Below are 18,369 nucleotides of genomic sequence, written 5' to 3'. Positions count from 1 at the left end.
CTCCAAGCACGACATGGCTGCTAAATTAGTTAAGAGCACGGTCCTCTAAGCTACAGCTCACCTGGCCACCCAGGTCACCGCTCACGTGGCCACCGTCCCCACCTCCTCGCTGGCCACCCTGCTTTCTCTCTCACCCACCTCTGACTTTTCTCCTTACAGCAGCCAGAGCCATCCTTTCAAACACAAGTCCCGAAGTGTCCCTCTCCCACCCAAGAGCACCCAGTGGCTTGCCATCACACCTAGAGTCACCAGGGTTGGTGCCACTCCGACCAGGTCCCCACAGGGTCCGCCCAGCCACCCTTCCAAGCACCTCTCCCACCACGCTTCTCTGGGTGGTTCTTCTCTGGACACGCCCACCTCCTTGCTGCCTCGCCTCAGGGCCTTTGCACTGGCTGTTCCCTCCGCCCGAGCTCTCTGCCCCCTCGATGCTCACGTGGCTCCCCCTCAGTCACTGGTCACGTGTGAGCCCTCAGAGGGGCCTCCGTGATCGCCCTGTCTAACCAGGGTTCTGAAGCCACCACTGCCCACCCTCCGCCTCGCGCTGTATTTCATGCGACAGCACAACCTGTCAAATACTGTTGTCTTCTCTTTCCTCGACTTGAATGTCACTTCCACCGAGGCACGAACCTTGGCCGTTTGGCTCCACGGTAAACCCCAGTGCCTAGACTGGTAGGTCTCAACCGGGGACACTTCTGCCCACCAGGAAACACTTGGCAATGTCTGGAGTTCAGCTGTCACAAGTGGGGGACAGGGCAGTGGTTGCAACCCACATCGAGTGGGTGGAGGCCGGGGACGCTGCTAAATATCCTACAGGGCACAGGATAGCCCTCACCACAAAGAATCATCCAGCCCGAGAGCCCAGAGTGTCCAGGGTGAGAAACCCTGGCCTAGACACACAGCAGGGACCCAACAGATACTGGTTGAACTAAGAAGTAAATGAGGGAGTGAATGAATGAATGAATAAGTGAATATCGAGGCTCACGTCTCATGGAAACGCCTTTGCAGTTCTCAGGATATCGGTGGTCTTTTCTCAGGGTACTAACATTTCACTTAATTTTTCATCCAACGAATATTTAATGAGCACTTACTCTGCCACGTGCTATGTGCTGGGTTTACGGTGGTGAACAAAGCACACACAGTTCCTTCCCTCACAGAGCCTATAGTGCAAAAAAGAACATTCTGTACAAGGCGTCTGGGGACCTGGGTGGTTCCCCAACTCTGTGGCTACTGGTCACGTGACCTTGGGCAAGTCACCTGACTTCTCGGGACATCTCTTGGTCATATGTAAAATATAAAGGTTCCTTTGATTTTTGAAGCTAGCTAGCTTCCAACATCTAAATTCTATGCATTTAATTAATCCCAGAGGTCTTTTCCTGTTTGGCATTTTTACATTGGCATAATACCACAAGCACGATTACAAAAGCTTGAGGAATCCTCACACCCATCAAGAGGGGACTGGTTAAGTAAACTTCCACACCGTCCACACTCTGGAACATGCTGTGAGCGAGCTGATGTACAACAGCTTCCAAACGGCAGGAGTAAGAGAAACGACGTCCATCAAGTATATTACTCTCCCAAGTACTTTCACAAGAAAATGGAATGAGTGAATGAATCAGTGCTACATGATACAACACGGATGAATCTCACAATCATGCTCAGTGCAGAAGCCAGACACAAGAGTGTACAGATCATAGGACTCCAGGTATGTGAAGTTCAAGAACAGGCGAAAGTAAACTGGGCTGACAGAAATCAGCAGGGTGGTACCCTCCAGCCAGAGGATTTGACTAAAGGAGGGCACGATGAGGCCCTCTGGGAGTACCAAGCATGTTCTCTTCAGTTGGTCAAGACCAACTGAATCAAGATCCATGCATTTCATTCCATGTAAATTACATGCTAGTGAAGAAAAAAGAAAAAGGAAAGTGCTATATCCATTCTATAGATGGATGTATTTGCACAGACATTTTCTGAAACAGTATATGAGACAGTTATCAGTGGTTGCCTTTGGAAGTGGGATGGGGGATCGGGAATGGGAAAGAGACTTTGTTTTCTTTCCATAAACTTTATCCTGCGTGAAATCCTCCCCAAAAGCATCTATTACTATTTCGATGGAAAACAAGTCATTCAAAAAATACGCATCACTCTCTAGAAAGGAAAGCACCCCTGCCCTTAGAAAGGACAACTTATCTCTGGCCAGCCCCTGACAATACAGTCAAGCAAGGGTTTGATAGTAAGGCCTTTCCCGCAGCCCACATGCCAGAATTTGCAGAGGGCTCATACACCCACCCTCCTCACCACTAACTAATCCCCCTGGGTCTCACCTGGGGCCTCAGGTTCGTGCGGTCAAGGGCACCTGGAGCTCAGGTTAAGAATGCTCCCCTTGGGCTTCACCCTCAGATCTCAGTCAGAATCCCTCACATGTCCAAGCGTCTACATTTCTTTTCTACCTTCTTTTTAACTTTCTATTGTGCACATTTTCAAATACACAGCACATTATGGACAAGAGTCCAATTAATAACACCAATCAGATTCAACCAGCGTTTTTATGTGACTGTATTTGCCTCTTCTCGCTCTCTCTCCATTCAACTGAACCATTTAAAAGTAAATTATTGTGGTTCTCAAAGTGTAGTCTGGGAACACCCTGAGGTCCCCAAGGCCTTTTAAGGGGGTCCATGCTGCCAAAAACATTCTTATAATAATTGTAAATTTTTATTTGCCTTTTTCCATTCTCATTCTCTCATGAGTGTACAGTGGAATTTTCCAGAGGCTACATGACATGTGATACTGCAACAGACTGAATGCAGAAGCAGGTTTGAGAATTCATCTGTCTTCTATTCAGCCATACATTAAAAACATCTCCAAAAATGTTAATAATAATAAAAAAAAACTTTAAAAGTAACTTATTGCTCTCAGGACACTTCACCCCTAACTACTTCAGCATGCATCACTGAAAAATAAGACTCCTGTACACATACACGTGTTAGTTATCTACTGCTGTGTAACAAACTACCCTGAAACATGGCAGCTGGAAACAACCATGTCTCATCTCACTGTTTCTGTGTCAGGAATGAGTGGCTGAGCTGGCTGCCTACCACACCACAAGATTATGGCATCTAATCAAACTTACAAGAGTTTCCTCGCATGATCTAGAAGGCAGGCACATAAAAATAACCCAGGTGTCCCCAAAGCCTATTACTGATGTTTGTTCAAGCCAGGATCCAATCAAGGGCACAAGTTATATTTGGTTATTGTCATGGACTGAATGTATCCCCCAGAATTCATATATTGAAATCCTAATCCCCATTGTGATGGTATTAGGAGGTGGGGCCTTTGGGAGGTGATTAAGTTATGAAGATGGAGCCCTCACGACGCAACTAGTGCCCTTATAAGAAGAGGCCAGAGGGCTTCCCTGGTGGCGCAGTGGTTGAGAGTCCGCCTGCCGATGCAGGGGACACGGGTTCGTGCCCCGGTCCGGGAGGATCCCACGTGCCACGGAGCGGCTGGGCCCGTGAGCCATGGCCGCTGAGCCTACGCGTCCGGAGCCTGTGCTCCGCAATGGGAGAGGCCACAACAGTGAGAGGCCCGCATACCACAAAAAAAAAAAAAAGAGGCCAGAGAACTAGCTTGCTCTCTTCCCACCATGTGAGGACACAAGAAGGCAGCCATTTGCAATCCAGAAGAGAGCCCTCACCAGAACCCAACTATGCTGGCACCCTGAGCTCAGACTTCCAGCCTCCAGAACTGTGAGAAATAAATGTCTGTTGTTGATAAGCCACCCAGTTTATGGTACTCTGTCACAGCAGCAGAGCTGCCTAGGACAGTGATTCCATCTCTTAAGTCTCATTTAATGGAGAATCCTCCTCCATTTTCTTTTTTTTTCTTTTTTAACTTATTTATCTTATTTATTTATTTTTGGCTGCGTTAGGTCTTCGTTGCTGCGCGGGGCCTTTCTCTAGTTGCAGCGAGCGGGGGCTACTCTTCATTGCAGTGCGCAGGCTTCTCACTGCAGTGGCTTCTCCTGTTGCAGAACACAGGCTCTAGGTGTGCGGGCTTCAGTAATTGTGACTCACGGGCTCTAGAGCACAGGCTCAGGAGTTGTGGCACATGGGCTTAGTTGCTCCGCGGCACGTGGGATCTTCCCGGACCAGGGCTCGAACCCGTGTCCCCTGCATTGGCAGGCGGATTCTTAACCACTGCGCCACCAGGGAAGCCCTCCTCCTTTTTCATTTTCTTTCACATCATTGACTGGGTGCAGACAGCACCCAGTGACCCACATAGGGTGCCAAGCCATTCTGGGGACAAGCTACCTGGCCGGCTGTGGGCGCCACCTGTACACATAATGGCTGGAAGTGGACAAAGGAGGCTGCCTGGGACTTTCCTGGTGGCACAGTGGTTGGGAATCCGCCTGCCAATGCAGGGGACGCGGGTTTGATCCCTGGCCTGGGAGGATCCCACATGCCGTGGAGCAGCTGGGCCCGTGTGCCACAACTGCTGAGCCTGCACTCGAGAGCCTGCGAGCCACAACTACTGAGCCTGCGTGCCACAACTACTGAAGCCCACGTGCCTAGAGCCCGTGTTCCACAACAAGAGAAGCCGCCACAGTGAGAAGTCCACGCACCGCGATGAGGAGTGGCCCCTGCTCGCCACAACTAGAGAAAGCCTTTGCGCAGCAACGAAGACCCAACACAGCCAAAAATAAATAAATTAATTAAAAAAAAAAAAAAAAAAGGAGGCTACCTGTGCCCTGGCCTCTGCACACTGGCTCCTTCTCGCCAAAAACCAACCGTCCCTCAGGAGAGCAATTTTTATGGGGCCAGGAAGAGGCAGAGAGAACGAGCTGAGGGCAAGGATATTGGGGGAGGGGCACACCACAGTCCCAGGCCCGTGGGGGGGACAAGGATAATTTTTCTGATCATTATAAGCTCCCTCCCCGAAACCCAGTACACGTGGCCCACGCCTTGCTAGGCCACTGCCATGACTGCTTCCTGTCTCCCGGGAGTTTCCGGCTTGCTGACCCTCTTACATCCATCTGATCCCCCCAAAAAGCCAAAGAAGCAGGACCGGCAAGTACAGTAACCCCATTTACATTTTCGGCAACGGCTCCAAGAGGTGAAGGGATGCAGCAAAGCCGCTCTCTGAAGTGTCAGAGCCAGACCTTTAGCGGCCAGTCCCACACTGGAGCGTAAAGCGCACGACCGTGACGGCCACAACGGGCACCAGCACCCGCGTTATCTCCCTCCTTTCGACACCTCCACACAGGTCCTTCTATTCCCACTTTTGCAGATAAGGATGGGGACCCTGGGCTACCCCAGTTCCAAACACGCTGATCTACTGCTTGTGCTTTTCCCTCTTTCCCTGACACTCTGGCAAGCTAGCTTCCCAGCTACGACTGGCGCACAAAACAGGCCTCCCCTTTTTGACTGAAGCTACTTCTGGAACCCCAGAGCATAAAAAAGTCTTCGCATTGACAACATCATGAAAGGGAATCGGATCTCTGACCAAGGGCTCAGCATGAAACAAATCATAGGAAAATGAATTCTAGAATACCAGAGCCAGAAGAACATTTCAAGATCATCCAAATCAGTGGTTCTCAGCCAGGAGCAATGGAGCCCCACTGAGGGAACAAGTAGCGGGGTCTGGAAACATTTTTCATTGTCACAACTTGGGGGGCGGGGGCTACTGGCATCTAGTGAGTGGAGGCCAGTGATGCAGCTAAACAAACATCCTCCAGAGCACAGGACTGTGCCCACAACAAACAGATTTGTCCAGCCCCAAACGTCAATAGTGCCAAGGATGAGAAACCCTGATATAAATTCCTTGGTTACTCTGGGGACAAGAAAACTGACTCCCAAAGACACAAAGTGACTTGTCCCAGGTTCCACAGTCCCAAAGCCAGAAGTGGAATCAGGTCTCTACTACATCTGTCTATCATCTGCTCTGTCTAGGCTTGGGCTGGGGGAGAAGGGAAGGTAGGGGCCTGAGGATCTTGACTCTAATAGCCAACCTGAACCAAACGAAGAAAACTGCAGTGAATTAATTACTGAATTAGTGCAGCAACACATCAGGGCGTCCAAACGCTGAAAGAAATGCCTTATTTAATTATCAACTAAAATAGCATTGCTTTACAGGTCCTCCCACAGTTGCTGGATGCGTCAAATGATACATGGTGTGAGTTCCAATACAATTCAGTAATACCACGGCTTCCAGAGGGGTCACGTTTTACACGAAAGAACGCCACATTCTCCTCCTAAGGGTACCCACACATGTCCTGGCCTCGGGTCGTATGTGAACCAGAGAAAGGAATGTACACACAGGCCTGAACTCTCACAAGGGTCCATTAAAATCCCACCTCCCGTCCTGCTAAGATTGAAGTCAGCTGACCCCCCTCCATCTGCCACTGCGTCATCAAGCCCCTTCTTTCAGCAAGCAAATTATTTAGCAACGGAATTAAAAAGAACACTGGAAATTCATGGCTTTTGGTGTTCATTTCCAGCTCCATCCCCTTCTAAAGACCTTTTTGTTCTTAACAGATGCAGCTGGTTTGCACTCTCCTACACGCACATTGGAAGCTTTATTTTATTTTATTGGATACAGTTATTTTTCAATCTATTTAAAACACCTGGAGAAAACACATTTCTGACACATCCCCTTTAAATGTTGGAACCTTGCAAAATAATGCCAAACAATTTAGACCACACATCTAGCTCTTCAAATGCTAACCAAGAAGTTTCCATTCCATTTCAAGCAAAGCAGCTTGGCTTTGAAAGAAATCAGGCTGACTACTGAGGACAAACCCCTGTAAGGAGAATCAGTAAATGTGTCATTATTTAAGAAGCACAGTGACCGCCGGTAAACAGCTATCTTTGACAAGCAGCCCCTCTCTCTCCTTACAATGCGTGTACTGTGATCATTCCTGATTTTTTTCCCCTCCTGTGAAAGAGGCCCGGGTCTTTCAGTCTGGCCCCTGCCCACTTTCCCAGGGTGCGCCTGCCAAGACCCAAGTCACGCGTGAGCCTACAGCAACCGCCCTCCGCGCCCCCCTGCTGCCTGCGGCAGCCGCAGCAGCCGCCAGAAACCCCACTTTCGCCGACGGGCTGCAGGGGTTCCTCCGGCAGAGTCTCTTACCTACAGTGCCGCATGGCGCAGGCCGGTCGCCCACCTGAACCGCATCCTAGAGCATCGTTTCTTCGGCGTAACGGCTGCGAACGCGCTGACGTCACCGGGAGGCGGGCCCACGCCGCCACGTGACGCCCTCGGGGCGAGGAGGGGAGGGGGCGGGGGGGAAAACCCTGGAAGTCCCTGGAGGCGAGGAGCGAGTGGCCGGAAAGCCTCGCTCTGGCCTCCTTTCAGGGCTGTGTGTTTGGTGTGGGCAGCTGGCCCAGCCTTCCACCAACTGTGGGAAACAAACAGCACACAGAAGGGGAGACCCAAAGGACTCCAGGCTCCACGCAGGTAATAGGATTTCAATAAGGGGATTAGTAATGAAAGGAAATAATTTAGTCTTTTATTTTTAAAAAGTCTTTATCAAATGCAGTGGAGAACTAAATAAATCCATCTATTTTGTGCAAATCAAAATGACAGTTAAAACACAGAGTGCATATTTCGCATAGAGGGTCCATGTTTCAAACCGTATATCAAATACATTAATTTGAAGCATATTCATTGTGGAATGTAATACCAAGCGCACTGATGAATAATGCTTTTAATTACTCTCAATACCTGCATTCCAATACCAACGTGGTTTTGCCGAAGAAAACAACAGTGACACCACATAGTTATACTTCTTACTTGAACATCTGACTGTTTAAAGTAAAGCGCTATTGCATGAGCATGGTTGTACTTGTGTCTGTTTTCTTATATCTTCTGGCAAAGAATTTGATCTCTCAGACATGAAAGTTAATTCGCAATAACTCATTATTATACGTTTTCTAATTTTTATAACATTCTGCGGAAGTGAGTCATCTATTACAGAAAATATGTACAATGTCAATATTTCTCATTCACAACTGAAACAGCCTTGCCTAGAGGGACTTAGAAAATTCCAACTGTGATCATTTTGTAAATTTGAAATGGCATATTTCAGACTTAAACTGTGAAGTTATCAACTTTCTCGCCAAACCACATAAACGTTTTTGAAATGTGAAAGAGCAAAAGCAGGAACTGTTTTTATTTGTATTCCAGTTTCATATAGATTAGTTTCCTTTCGTTTGAGTTTAAATTGCAATTTTAACATTCCCTTCGCTGGCGCCCCTGAAAGAGATGTGAAATGGGTTGTTTCACAAGCAGGCCAGTGTTACTTGCTATTTATTCCGACAGCTTTCATGTCCTTCTATATTTAACCCCGGGCCCTTTTACCACCATCCCCTCCTGATTAACCAAATTTCTGTTCAGATGGTCAGCCTCTAATTTGGGGCTAAATAATGGCCCTTGTCTCGCACAGCGATCGATTATTTTCAACTCGATTTTAAAAATCAACAAAGTGGGGCTTCCCTGGTGGCGCAGTGGTTGAGAGTCCGCCTGCCGATGCAGGGGACACGGGTTCGTGCCCCGGTCCGGGAAGATCCCACATGCTGCAGAGCAGCTGGGCCCGTGAGCCATGGCCGCTGAGCCTGCGCGTCCGGAGCCTGTGCTCCGCAACGGGAGAGGCCACAGCGGTGAGAGGCCCGCATACCACAAAAAAAAAAAAAAAAAAAAAAAAAAAAAAAAAAAATCAACAAAGTGGCCGTACGGTATTCCAGGTCCTTCCTCTCATTTGTTTTTCTGAGTGATAAGCAACTTACCTTTTGCTTTCAGATTCCTGAGATATGAAATTTAAATGCTACCGAAATCCCCTGCTCCAGTGGGTTGAGGGTCCGCTAGAGACAAACTGACAAGCTCATTTTCCTGCCAGAGGCAGAAGTCGATTTCAGCCTTCGGCGCGCGGGGCGGGCACCCACTACCCCCAGCCAAGAGCCAGGCTGCGAGTGTCACGTGCTCCGCCCAGCCACTCAGCCGTGCCCGGCAGGCTGGGTCACCTCGGCTCTGGAGGCCGGCCCTTCCAAGCCTCGTACAGTCGGTTCCTTCGGGTGCACAGAGAACCCCGCGTCCCCAACACGGGACGCGCTGCCCGCTGGGGTTGGGCTGCCGGGACTACGGTGGTGGGAGTTCCAAGAATCGACAGGAGGTGGGACGCGGGGCGGTCTATAAAATGCCCTCCGAGGTCCGAAGTGACTTGCTCTGTGTTTCGGCTTGGCAGAAATGACTCAAGCAGAGGCACCTTCCTCGTCGTGGGGCGATTTTCTTGCCAGTAGGTTAGTTTCACCTTCTCTTCTCCAGGTGATTGTTCAAGTGTGAAGAACATTACAGCAAACAGGCAATTCAGGAAAAGCCTAAAACTGGGGCGCACAGTTTTCAACAGAATGAGATCACTTCCGACATCCTCCACCTCCACCCATGAAACTGTCCTTTTGGCAAGGACTTAAAAAAAAAAAAAGATCACACCCCCATAAGAATGTAAATTGAACAGTCTTCCTGGTGGGCTGTTTAGCAATTCCTACCAAAAACCTTGCAAATATGCGCGGGTTGAAACATACAGTGGGCCCGACAGCTATTGCTGTCATTTGCTCCAGGAACTAGCCTCATTAGGAAAAAAGGAAAGGAACGGAAAGAATCGTGAAAGGAAAAATTGCTGCAATATTATTTATGAACTCAAAGCACCAGAAGCAAGTGGCCAAAGACAGAGGATAGGTTAAGTTTATAAGACATCGGTACAACACAAGAATTAAAACGGATATGGTAATAGATACTTTTCGACATGGAAAGACATTCACGGTGTCTTAAATGAAAAAAAGGAAGCTCCAAAGCATTATGTGCTGAATGATCCGACGAATGTATGTAGGTGTTCAAAGGAAGCACAAGATGCCACCCCCAAAATATGCCACTTGGCATACTGATTATTTTGAATTAAAGTTACTTAAGAAACAGCCTGTGCAAAAAAAAAGACACTCTGACCTTCCTTGGTCCCCCAAAAAGCATGTGAAGGTACCCTGCCCCCCACCAGGTGGATAAAAGGCATCCTTATTGCGGAGACAGGGAATTCACCACCTGGAAGGCTGTATAAACAAACCTTGTTAGTTTCACTCATTTGCTAGCCCAAGCCCAAACCCCTTTGTTTCTCCAATTCTTCACAAACTTATGGTTTCCTTGTCTAGAAGGTGTAAAAGCTGCCTGCTTTGGTGACTTCTTGGAGTCTCAGAATTCTATGGGCTCCCCTACCATAGGAAATTAAATTTGTTTCTCTCCTGTTAATCCATTTTATGTCAACTTAATTATTAGACCAGTCAAAAAACTAAGGGAAGAGTTTCCCCCCCTACAGTTTAATATATTTATGCAAATACCTTTGAACAGAGAAAACAACTGGGAAGCAAATTCACTAAAGTATCGACCTTAGTATTTCACTCATTAGTGAGATTAAGGGTATTTCTCATTTTCTTCTTTTTAGCTTAGCTGCATTTTTCTACGATTAACATGCATTGCTTTTGTAACAAGAAACAGCTATTGCTTTTTTTTTTAAAGCACTGTAGGAGACATGATCATGGATTATGTACATTTTGCTACTTTTTAATGCAGATTTCATTCCTTGAAGATTCTCAAATCTTAACCACAAAGCCCCAAGATAACAATTCCTAATCATCCTAGGTTATTCTGCTCTTAAAAATCTTAAGGCAGATGGCAGCTCAGAACTGATGTTACCATTTCATCGTCTGTAGGTCCAGCCTTAATTTCTCTTCCATTTAAATTCACTTCTTATTCTGCTATGTGTGAAGACTGAAAGATAGCTGTTAAGATCCTTCCTGAAAAGATTCTTCAAACACTTATGTAATAACCTTTGAGCTTTAATTTCTCCATACTGGCACCTTCTGTTTTCTTCACAGATTTCTACTTGCTAATCCCTTTGAATCTTTTACATTTTCCCCCTCTTATCTGCTGCTGGTACATTGGACAATGTCTGGGGACAGTTTTGGCTGCCACACCTTGGGGCGGGGGGGTGGGGGGCCCCTGGCATCTGGTGGGTGGAGGCCCGGGATGCTGCTCACCATCCTACAGTGCCCAGGGCAGCCTTGCAACAGAGAATGTTCCAGCCCAGAATATCACTAGTGCCAGTGCAGAGAAACCCTGCTTATAAAGTATAATTTGATGCACCCAAACCTTCCATTTCCCAGGCTTTTTTTTTTTTCTTTTTTTTTGGCTGAATCCCACAGCAGAAGGGATCTTAATCCCCCAACCGACCAGGGATCAAACCCAGGCCCCCTGCAGTGGAAGCGCGGAGTCTTAACCACTGGACCTCCAGGGAAGGCCCTTCCCAGTCATTTTTAAGAGTTCACCATTGTATAACATGCTGGAAGCTCTGCTTCATTATAATCCCTTAAATGTGGTACTGCTGGCACGTGGGAAGTATGATTGCCTGTATCTTCATAGGCTATTTCAGAATTGATGCACAGGAAGCTGCAAAGGGTGGTTATCTCTGGGGAGCGGAACCCAGTGACTGGGACACAGAGAGGGAAGGGAAGTTTTCATAGACATGGAAGCACACTACATGGTAAAAATAAAATAAAATAAAATAAAAAAAAACTGTCTCTGGGATACAGTGTTACACCAGAACCAACATTGTCTTCAAATGGTCTCAGACACCATCTTGAAGTACATAACAACCGTATTACAGTATTATTGTCTGTGCTATTTGTCAAGCTTCTGCAAGCTTCTGCAAGCCTCGATTTTCCCTTCTGGAAAGTGGGGAGCAGTGGAGGTAGTAAAAGGATCCACCACCTGGGGGCGTTTTGAGGCTTAAGTAAGGGCTCTGGAAGGAGTAAGCAGTGCTTTGCAGAGCCTTACTGGAGCCTGAGACGCAAGGAAAAATGTGTACCCCTATATACGCTTATCAAAATACCTAGCATATTTTGAGCCGAGTGGAAAAAGTTATAAAGACTCACAATCTAACACACACACACCTATATATAAAGCCCCACGTGGCCCAGTTCATTTGCACACCATTGTCAACTCACATAAACCCACCCACGGGGACAAGCAGGGCACGTAACCCTGGCCAGTTGGACATAATTATTCCCCTTACACAGTAATACACGGTAAAATTGCACTGCTTCGATATGGTAGCCACTAGCCACAAGCTGCTATTCAAGTTTAAATTAATTTAAATTAATAAAATTCAAAATTCAGGGACTTCCCTGATGGTCCAGGGGGTAAGACTCCGCACTCCCAATGCGGGGAGCCCGGGTTAAATCCCTGGTCGGGGAGCTGGGTCCCACATGCACACCGCAACTAAGACCTGGCACAGCCTAAATAAATAAATAATTTTATTTTTTTATTAAAAACATTTTTTTAATAAATAAAATTCAGTTCCTTAGTCACACTAACCACATGTCAAGTGCCTGATCGCCACATGTGGCTAGTGGCTACTATATTTTAGTGCAGATATAAAACAATTCCATCATTGCAGATAGTTCTATTGGGCAGTGCTGCAAAGCATTTCTTTTAAACTAATTCCATTGCAATAAAACAATTTGTGTTTATTACCCAGGGGATTCTGCCTGTAACTGCAGAGTAGGAAAAGCAATCTGGCCAGAGTGTCTGTTGGTGGGAAGGACGGAAAAGCACAGATTCCAGAAGGCTGCGTGCGTCTCGCCACAGGTCCCAGGCACGATGTGTCCAAACACCAAAAGACGTGTGCAGCCTCTGCCTTTGGATGTAACCAAGGGGCTGCAAATCTTGTTCCAAAATGAGGTGGCAGTGTCTGATCACTTGCTTCAAAGCAAAAATTGAGATGCATGACAAGAAAATATTGTCTGTCTACTTAACAGAGACAGACAATAAATCTAAAATAACAAGGACTAACCCAGCAGTAACGAGTACTCCTGGCACCAAGAAACCAAGTCTCCCTGGAGAAATGACCATTTCCAGGTCACAAACATCTGGTCAAGCAGGGTAGTGTTACCGAACCAAACTTGGTCCCCTCGCCCATGGAGCAGCAAAACCCATCTACTGACACCGGCTTGTGGTGAAGGAAAGCGCAGCGTTTGTTTCAAGGCCAAAGGAAGACCGGGCGGCTGAGCTCAAAAGATCCGAACTCCCCAGTGGCTTTCAGGGAAGGGTTTTTAAAGACAGTGTGAGGGAGAGGGTGACAGGGTGTGTGATCAGCTATAGCTCGTGCACAATTCTCATTGGCTGATGGTGAGGTACCAGGGTGATGTTTCAGGAATCTCAATCGTCAACCTTCTGGTTCCAACTGGTCTGGGGTCTATGTGACCAGCATGCAATTAACTTCTTCCACCTGGTGGAGGTTTTAGTGCCTGCAGACAACTGAAGGGTACGGCCCAGGGTATTATCTATAGCCGCTGAGGAAGAACCAAAGGCCCTTGACCTTGTTTTATGGCTAAACTGTTAATAGCCTTACTTGAATATTTTCTTTTGTTTCTGTTTTTTTTTCTTCTCTTATTAAATTTTTCTTTTTGGAACTCAGGGAAGGTCTAGGATGCTAAAGCTTTTCTACACACAAGAGGTGGGCACGGGACACGGGGCCTGGGCAAGTGTCTGTCCCCCGGAAGGCTCTGTAGGGTCCCGCTGCATTTCAGGAGCAAGGAAGCCATCTCAGACTCCTGGGGACATATAAAAAGGGCCCAGCAGTCAACCAGTAGAGGTTGCCCCAGCTACAGAGGAGGGAATTTGAGCATTAATAAGGATAACCCCAATGGATTAAAGCACACCAAACATATTTAAATTTGTGTTAATAATAACGATACTAAAAAAGAAAATTTCCAAAAACCAAAAACAAGTTGGTCACCACTGTAACAGTGCTGGGGAAACCATTATTTTCAAAACTGGTCAATATAGAAAAAAAATCAAGCATTTATCTTGCTTTTCCCATACAAACTGCACCACTGGATAACCAAATAGACTAGTAAGTTTCTCTTTATAAAGGCATTTCAAGGTAAATAATGTTTTAAAAATTGAGAGAATATCATCATTTTGCAACCCTTAGTGAATTAATGGATCTATGTATTGATTATCAATAGTTGCAAACCCTATAAAAAGAAACATTATAAGTCACCTGATGGATGAAAGTATGTCTTGTCACCCATCCCAGCCCCCAAAGAAGAAAGGAATAAAACGAACTGGAATCTGATCAAGCTTTTAGGTTCAACAGCAGCTTTTTTTCAGCATTTATTTTTAGGAAATAAAGTTCAGAGGAACATGTTAAACTACACCCAGGGATACAATGAGCTAAGTCCAGGCTGTGGGAGATCAGAAAACACACAATCTTGTTTCTTCAACAAATTACAAAGGTGTGTGTGTGGTAGCGGGGATGGATCCTGTGAATTAAAAACAGACACAACTGTGCTGAGATGCCGCTGTGCACCTATGAAGATGGCTACGATCAAAATGCCAAGTGTTGGCCAGGAAGTGGAGAAACTGAAGCCCTTGTACACTGCTGGTAGGAATATAAAATGGGCAGCTGCTTTGGAAAATGGCCTGGCAGTTCTTCAAATGGTTAAACATAGAATTACCATATGATCTAGAAATTCTACTTTTATGTATAGACCCAAGAGAAATAAAGACCTATGTCCACACCAAAACTTGTACACAAATGTACACAGCAACATTATACCTATCAGCCAAAAAGTGGAAACAACCCAAATGGCCATCAACTGTCGAACAAATAAACACAATGTGGTCTATCGACACAAAGGAATATTACTCAGCAATAAAAAGGAGTGAAGTCCTGACACAGGCTACAATGTGGACGAGCCCAGAAGACATGATGCTGAGGGAACAAAGCCTGCACATGTAGCATGTGATTCTATTTCCAGGAAGCGTCCAAAATAGGCAAATCCACAGACAGAGAAAGATTAGCAGTTACCAGGGGTGAGGGGAGGCGGAGAAATGGGGATGACGGTTAACGGGCACAGGGTTTTGGTTTTTTTTTTGCGGTACGCGGGCCTCTCACTGTTGTGGCCTCTCCCGTTGCGGAGCCCAGGCTCCGGACACGCAGGCTCAGCGGCCATGGCCCACGGGCCCAGCCGCTCCGCGGCATGTGGGATCTTCCCGGACCAGGGCACGAACCCGTGTCCCCTGCATCGGCAGGCGGACTCTCAACCACTGCGCCACCAGGGAAGCCCCCATACCTCTATTTTTATGTTGAAAAAAATTATATACATTTTAATATATTTAAGTCTCTAATTACATTTTTTTTAAAAATCACACATTTCCATTCTGTTCTTAAGGCAGGTTAGTTTAATTTTGTAGAAGAAATACTTTCAAACAATACAAATGACACAATTAGAACAGTGACAAAAATAGAGATGAATACTGATTATAACTTATTCCCACAACAGAAGGTTACTTATTTCGGTGGTGACAATTACGTGACCAGATGAAGTGAAGACCGAATTCCCTTTTACTCATCACAGTTTCTAAAGGACCCTGGTGGCAGACTTTGGCTTGTCCAAGGCACGATTATGGGCAAACTTAAACATAAGAAAATACCCCTTAAGACGACAGGACTTCACTTTTCGGACATGTGGGATATTTTCCAGGGGGTGGCAGTCTTAACTAGTGGGAAGCTGCACAATCGAATCACGAAAGAGAAGCCAGTTAGGGTGTCTCGTGCCCTGCCCCCTGGGCTGGCCTCTGTCGCTGTCCACGTGCCATTTCCAGCACAGCCTGCGAGCAGCACGGACCCGTCCCCTCCCCGTCCTTCATCGGCCCGGCTTTTCCTTCCTTTCTGACTATGGTCCCATTCAGGTGCGAAAGCAGACAGACACGGGAGGGAGGCGGAGAAGCACAGGGGAAAGGCGCAAAACACAGCGCTCCTTGAACTGACACCAAAGCTGGCGCTGCATTTGTTTCCGGTGGGGCAAAGGAGGGCTTTTTTTTTTTTTTTTTTTAACTCTGAGGTGGAGAAGCATTCCAAACAGAAACCTGTGTCTACTGGGCAGTGACATTTGAAAACCCTTGCGGGCTTTCTGGATTGGCACAGTGGGTTTCCCCAGGTTGCTACTTTGCAGGGTTAGCAGGAAAGCTATACCTCAACCCTTCCACCCACTTAGAGCTTCAAGTGGCAGTGTCTAAACAGAGGCCAGGCAACGCGGCCGGGGCTCTCCCACGTCTGGGGAGCCATGCACCTCAGACGCATATGACTTGCTCTCCACACAGCCCAGAGCCCAGCGGCAGCCAGTCCATGAGTCTGAAGTTTCAACAGCTGGGGACAGAGAGGGCCTGCCACCAACCTGACCCGTGCAGCAACGCTGTCTCCTGGGGGGCACTTCTGGCAAGCACTCACGTGTTTTGTCTCTCTACCTCTGTTGTGGGTATGTATGCAGGGAAATTAGCAAAAGAAAAAAAACCCCGAGACTAGAGGCAGAAATACATAGCAAGAACAAGTGTGAAAAAGCAGTTTTCAGCCTTACCACCACTGACAACTTCACTGTCCGTGATAGGTCACATGTCAATGAAATGCTTTTACAAAATTCATTTTTAATAAATGTGAAAAGGAAGGTGGGTTATACAAGGGAGTGCTTACAGACGAATGAGAAGAGAGATGCTGCTGATTAAGGGGGGAGGGGCACTTTCAAGGGAGGGGCACAAAGACCCAGGAGGAGGGTTCCGTTTTCTTTTACATTTTGTGTGACTCACCTCGTTTACTTCTCCGGGGCCTCATGAAGGAGAGTGCATTTCATACGTAATAAATACAAATTAGGCAAACTATACCACCTGGCATTTTTAAAGGATGGTATAGTTTTATGACGTAAAGAATTTTTTCCTCATGAGCTAGTTCTAAGCTTTCTTAAGAAATATTGGGACGACTCCAGTATGGGGCGGGGGCCCTCTGATCGAAAGCACATGCTCTCCTGTGAGTGACTCGCCGGGTAGCTGTAGTTCCCACGGAAGCTGGCTCCCTCAAGAAAGCGCCTTCAAAGGTTATCGCGTCCACGTCGTGACTGCTCTATCCATCAGCGGATCCAGTGACTCAGTGAAAACGCACCTTCCTTCTTCTCTTTTCACTTTCCTGCAGGGCAGAGCAGCAGAGCAGAAGCTCCACCACCGCCCTCCTTGTCGGTCAGCATCAGACGGGGCGGACTGGAAAGGCAGGCGGGGCTGCCGAGGCCGGGTGAGGGTGGGCTGTGTGGCTGCCGGGCGCTCCGTGACCAGCCTCAGACCCGGGGTGGGCACGGAAAGGTGCACGGAAACCAGGGGCTACGGGTGCCCAGCCCGCGCGGGAGACCGAGCTCCGCAACGCGCACCCCCGCACTGACTCAGGACTGAGCCCCTAAGGTGGCATCTTAACAGAACACGAAGGGTGCAAAAGTGTACAATATACATGATAAATGCACACAGGAGAAACGGGACAAGTGACGAGTTCAGCACATAGTGTTTGCGTTTCGGATGTCAGACACAAAACCGGCCCCAAAGATCCATTCTACCACATGGCAAATACTGAAGAACTAAATTTCAGTCTTAAAATACATCTTAAAGTCAGTATTTTCCTTCAAGGAAAAAAAAAGTACTATAAATAAATTACAATACAGTGAATTTGCCTGAACTCACTTCGTTTCTGTCTTCCAGCCTTTAAGTCAAATAAAACAGCGTAAAAACTGTACACTCTTAACATGATAATTGATCTCTTATAAAATAACCTGTCTTCAGAGATGTCAATTTCACAACAAGGAAAAACCAAGCCCTGTTGCCGTCACTGTTATAAAATATATATGTATAGATATATGTGTTTTGTTTTTATTTATTTTTTACAAAATGTGTATATTAATAGCTTTGCACAAATATTTTAAAGACAAATTTAGCTAGTCTAAGAACTTCATGAAAATAAAACAGGCAGATAAATACTTCATGTGTACAAAGCACTACATCAAACATCGTCGGCGGGCAGAGGAGGTACGTTAATCCTTGGTCTTGTAAAAAATGCTATCTTCTCCCTGCGATTGGAAAGAATTGCAGGTTAGAGGCTGATAGAAATGCATTGAAAGGTGGCAAGAGGCTCTGCCATCACTGACAGCTTTTCTTACTCAGAGAACACACTGAATTTCAATCCCCAGGAGCACATCTGTATACAAATCCTCTGAAGTTTCTCGCCCCGGCCCCCTCTCTAAATTTTAATAGAAGTTACAAAGCCCCATGAGGGCAAGGGTTTGCCTCCAGTGCCTAGAACAGTGCCTGGTATACGTAGATGCTCAGCAAATATTTTCTTTATGAATAAATGAAAAACTATACAAGGAGTTCTAAATCATAGTTGAAGGAAGATAGCTACAGTGTTTTATACTCTCTTATGATGGGAGGTAAAAATTCAGGGTATAAAAAAATTAGGGC

At 46.7% G+C, this 18,369-nt stretch overlaps 2 protein-coding genes across 5 annotated transcripts in view; both read right to left on the bottom strand.

Moving 5' to 3' along the window:
- The window catches only part of CLCN4 (chloride voltage-gated channel 4), an 82,952-nt gene extending 73,999 nt beyond the window's left edge, over positions 1-8,953 (bottom strand). The window contains exon 1 of one of the 3 annotated variants that reach the window (XM_082609516.1): positions 8,778-8,953. Coding sequence is in view for 1 of the 3 variants with exons in the window: in XM_082609514.1 (XP_082465640.1) it covers positions 7,123-7,136 (14 nt within the window). In the remaining 2 variants the exon portion in view is untranslated. Of the gene's footprint in view, positions 1-7,122; positions 7,202-8,777 lie in introns of those variants that run through there. The other 2 variants (XM_082609514.1, XM_082609515.1) reach the window with 2 other exon arrangements.
- Positions 8,954-15,259: 6,306 nt separating this feature from the next.
- WWC3 (WWC family member 3) overlaps positions 15,260-18,369 on the bottom strand; it is a 118,133-nt gene continuing 115,023 nt past the window's right edge. For both annotated transcript variants that reach the window (XM_082610406.1, XM_082610407.1), the window contains exon 23: positions 15,260-17,978. In XM_082610406.1, coding sequence (XP_082466532.1) covers positions 17,912-17,978 — 67 coding nt within the window. In that variant the 3' untranslated portion in view covers positions 15,260-17,911. The remainder of the gene's footprint in view (positions 17,979-18,369) is intronic.

Source organism: Mesoplodon mirus, assembly GCF_964341445.2.
Source record: "Mesoplodon mirus genome assembly, chromosome: X".
NCBI classification, from domain to species: domain Eukaryota; kingdom Metazoa; phylum Chordata; class Mammalia; order Artiodactyla; family Ziphiidae; genus Mesoplodon; species Mesoplodon mirus.
The sequence above is the reverse complement of the archived record's forward strand: the minus strand, read 5'-3'. Positions and strand labels throughout refer to the sequence as shown.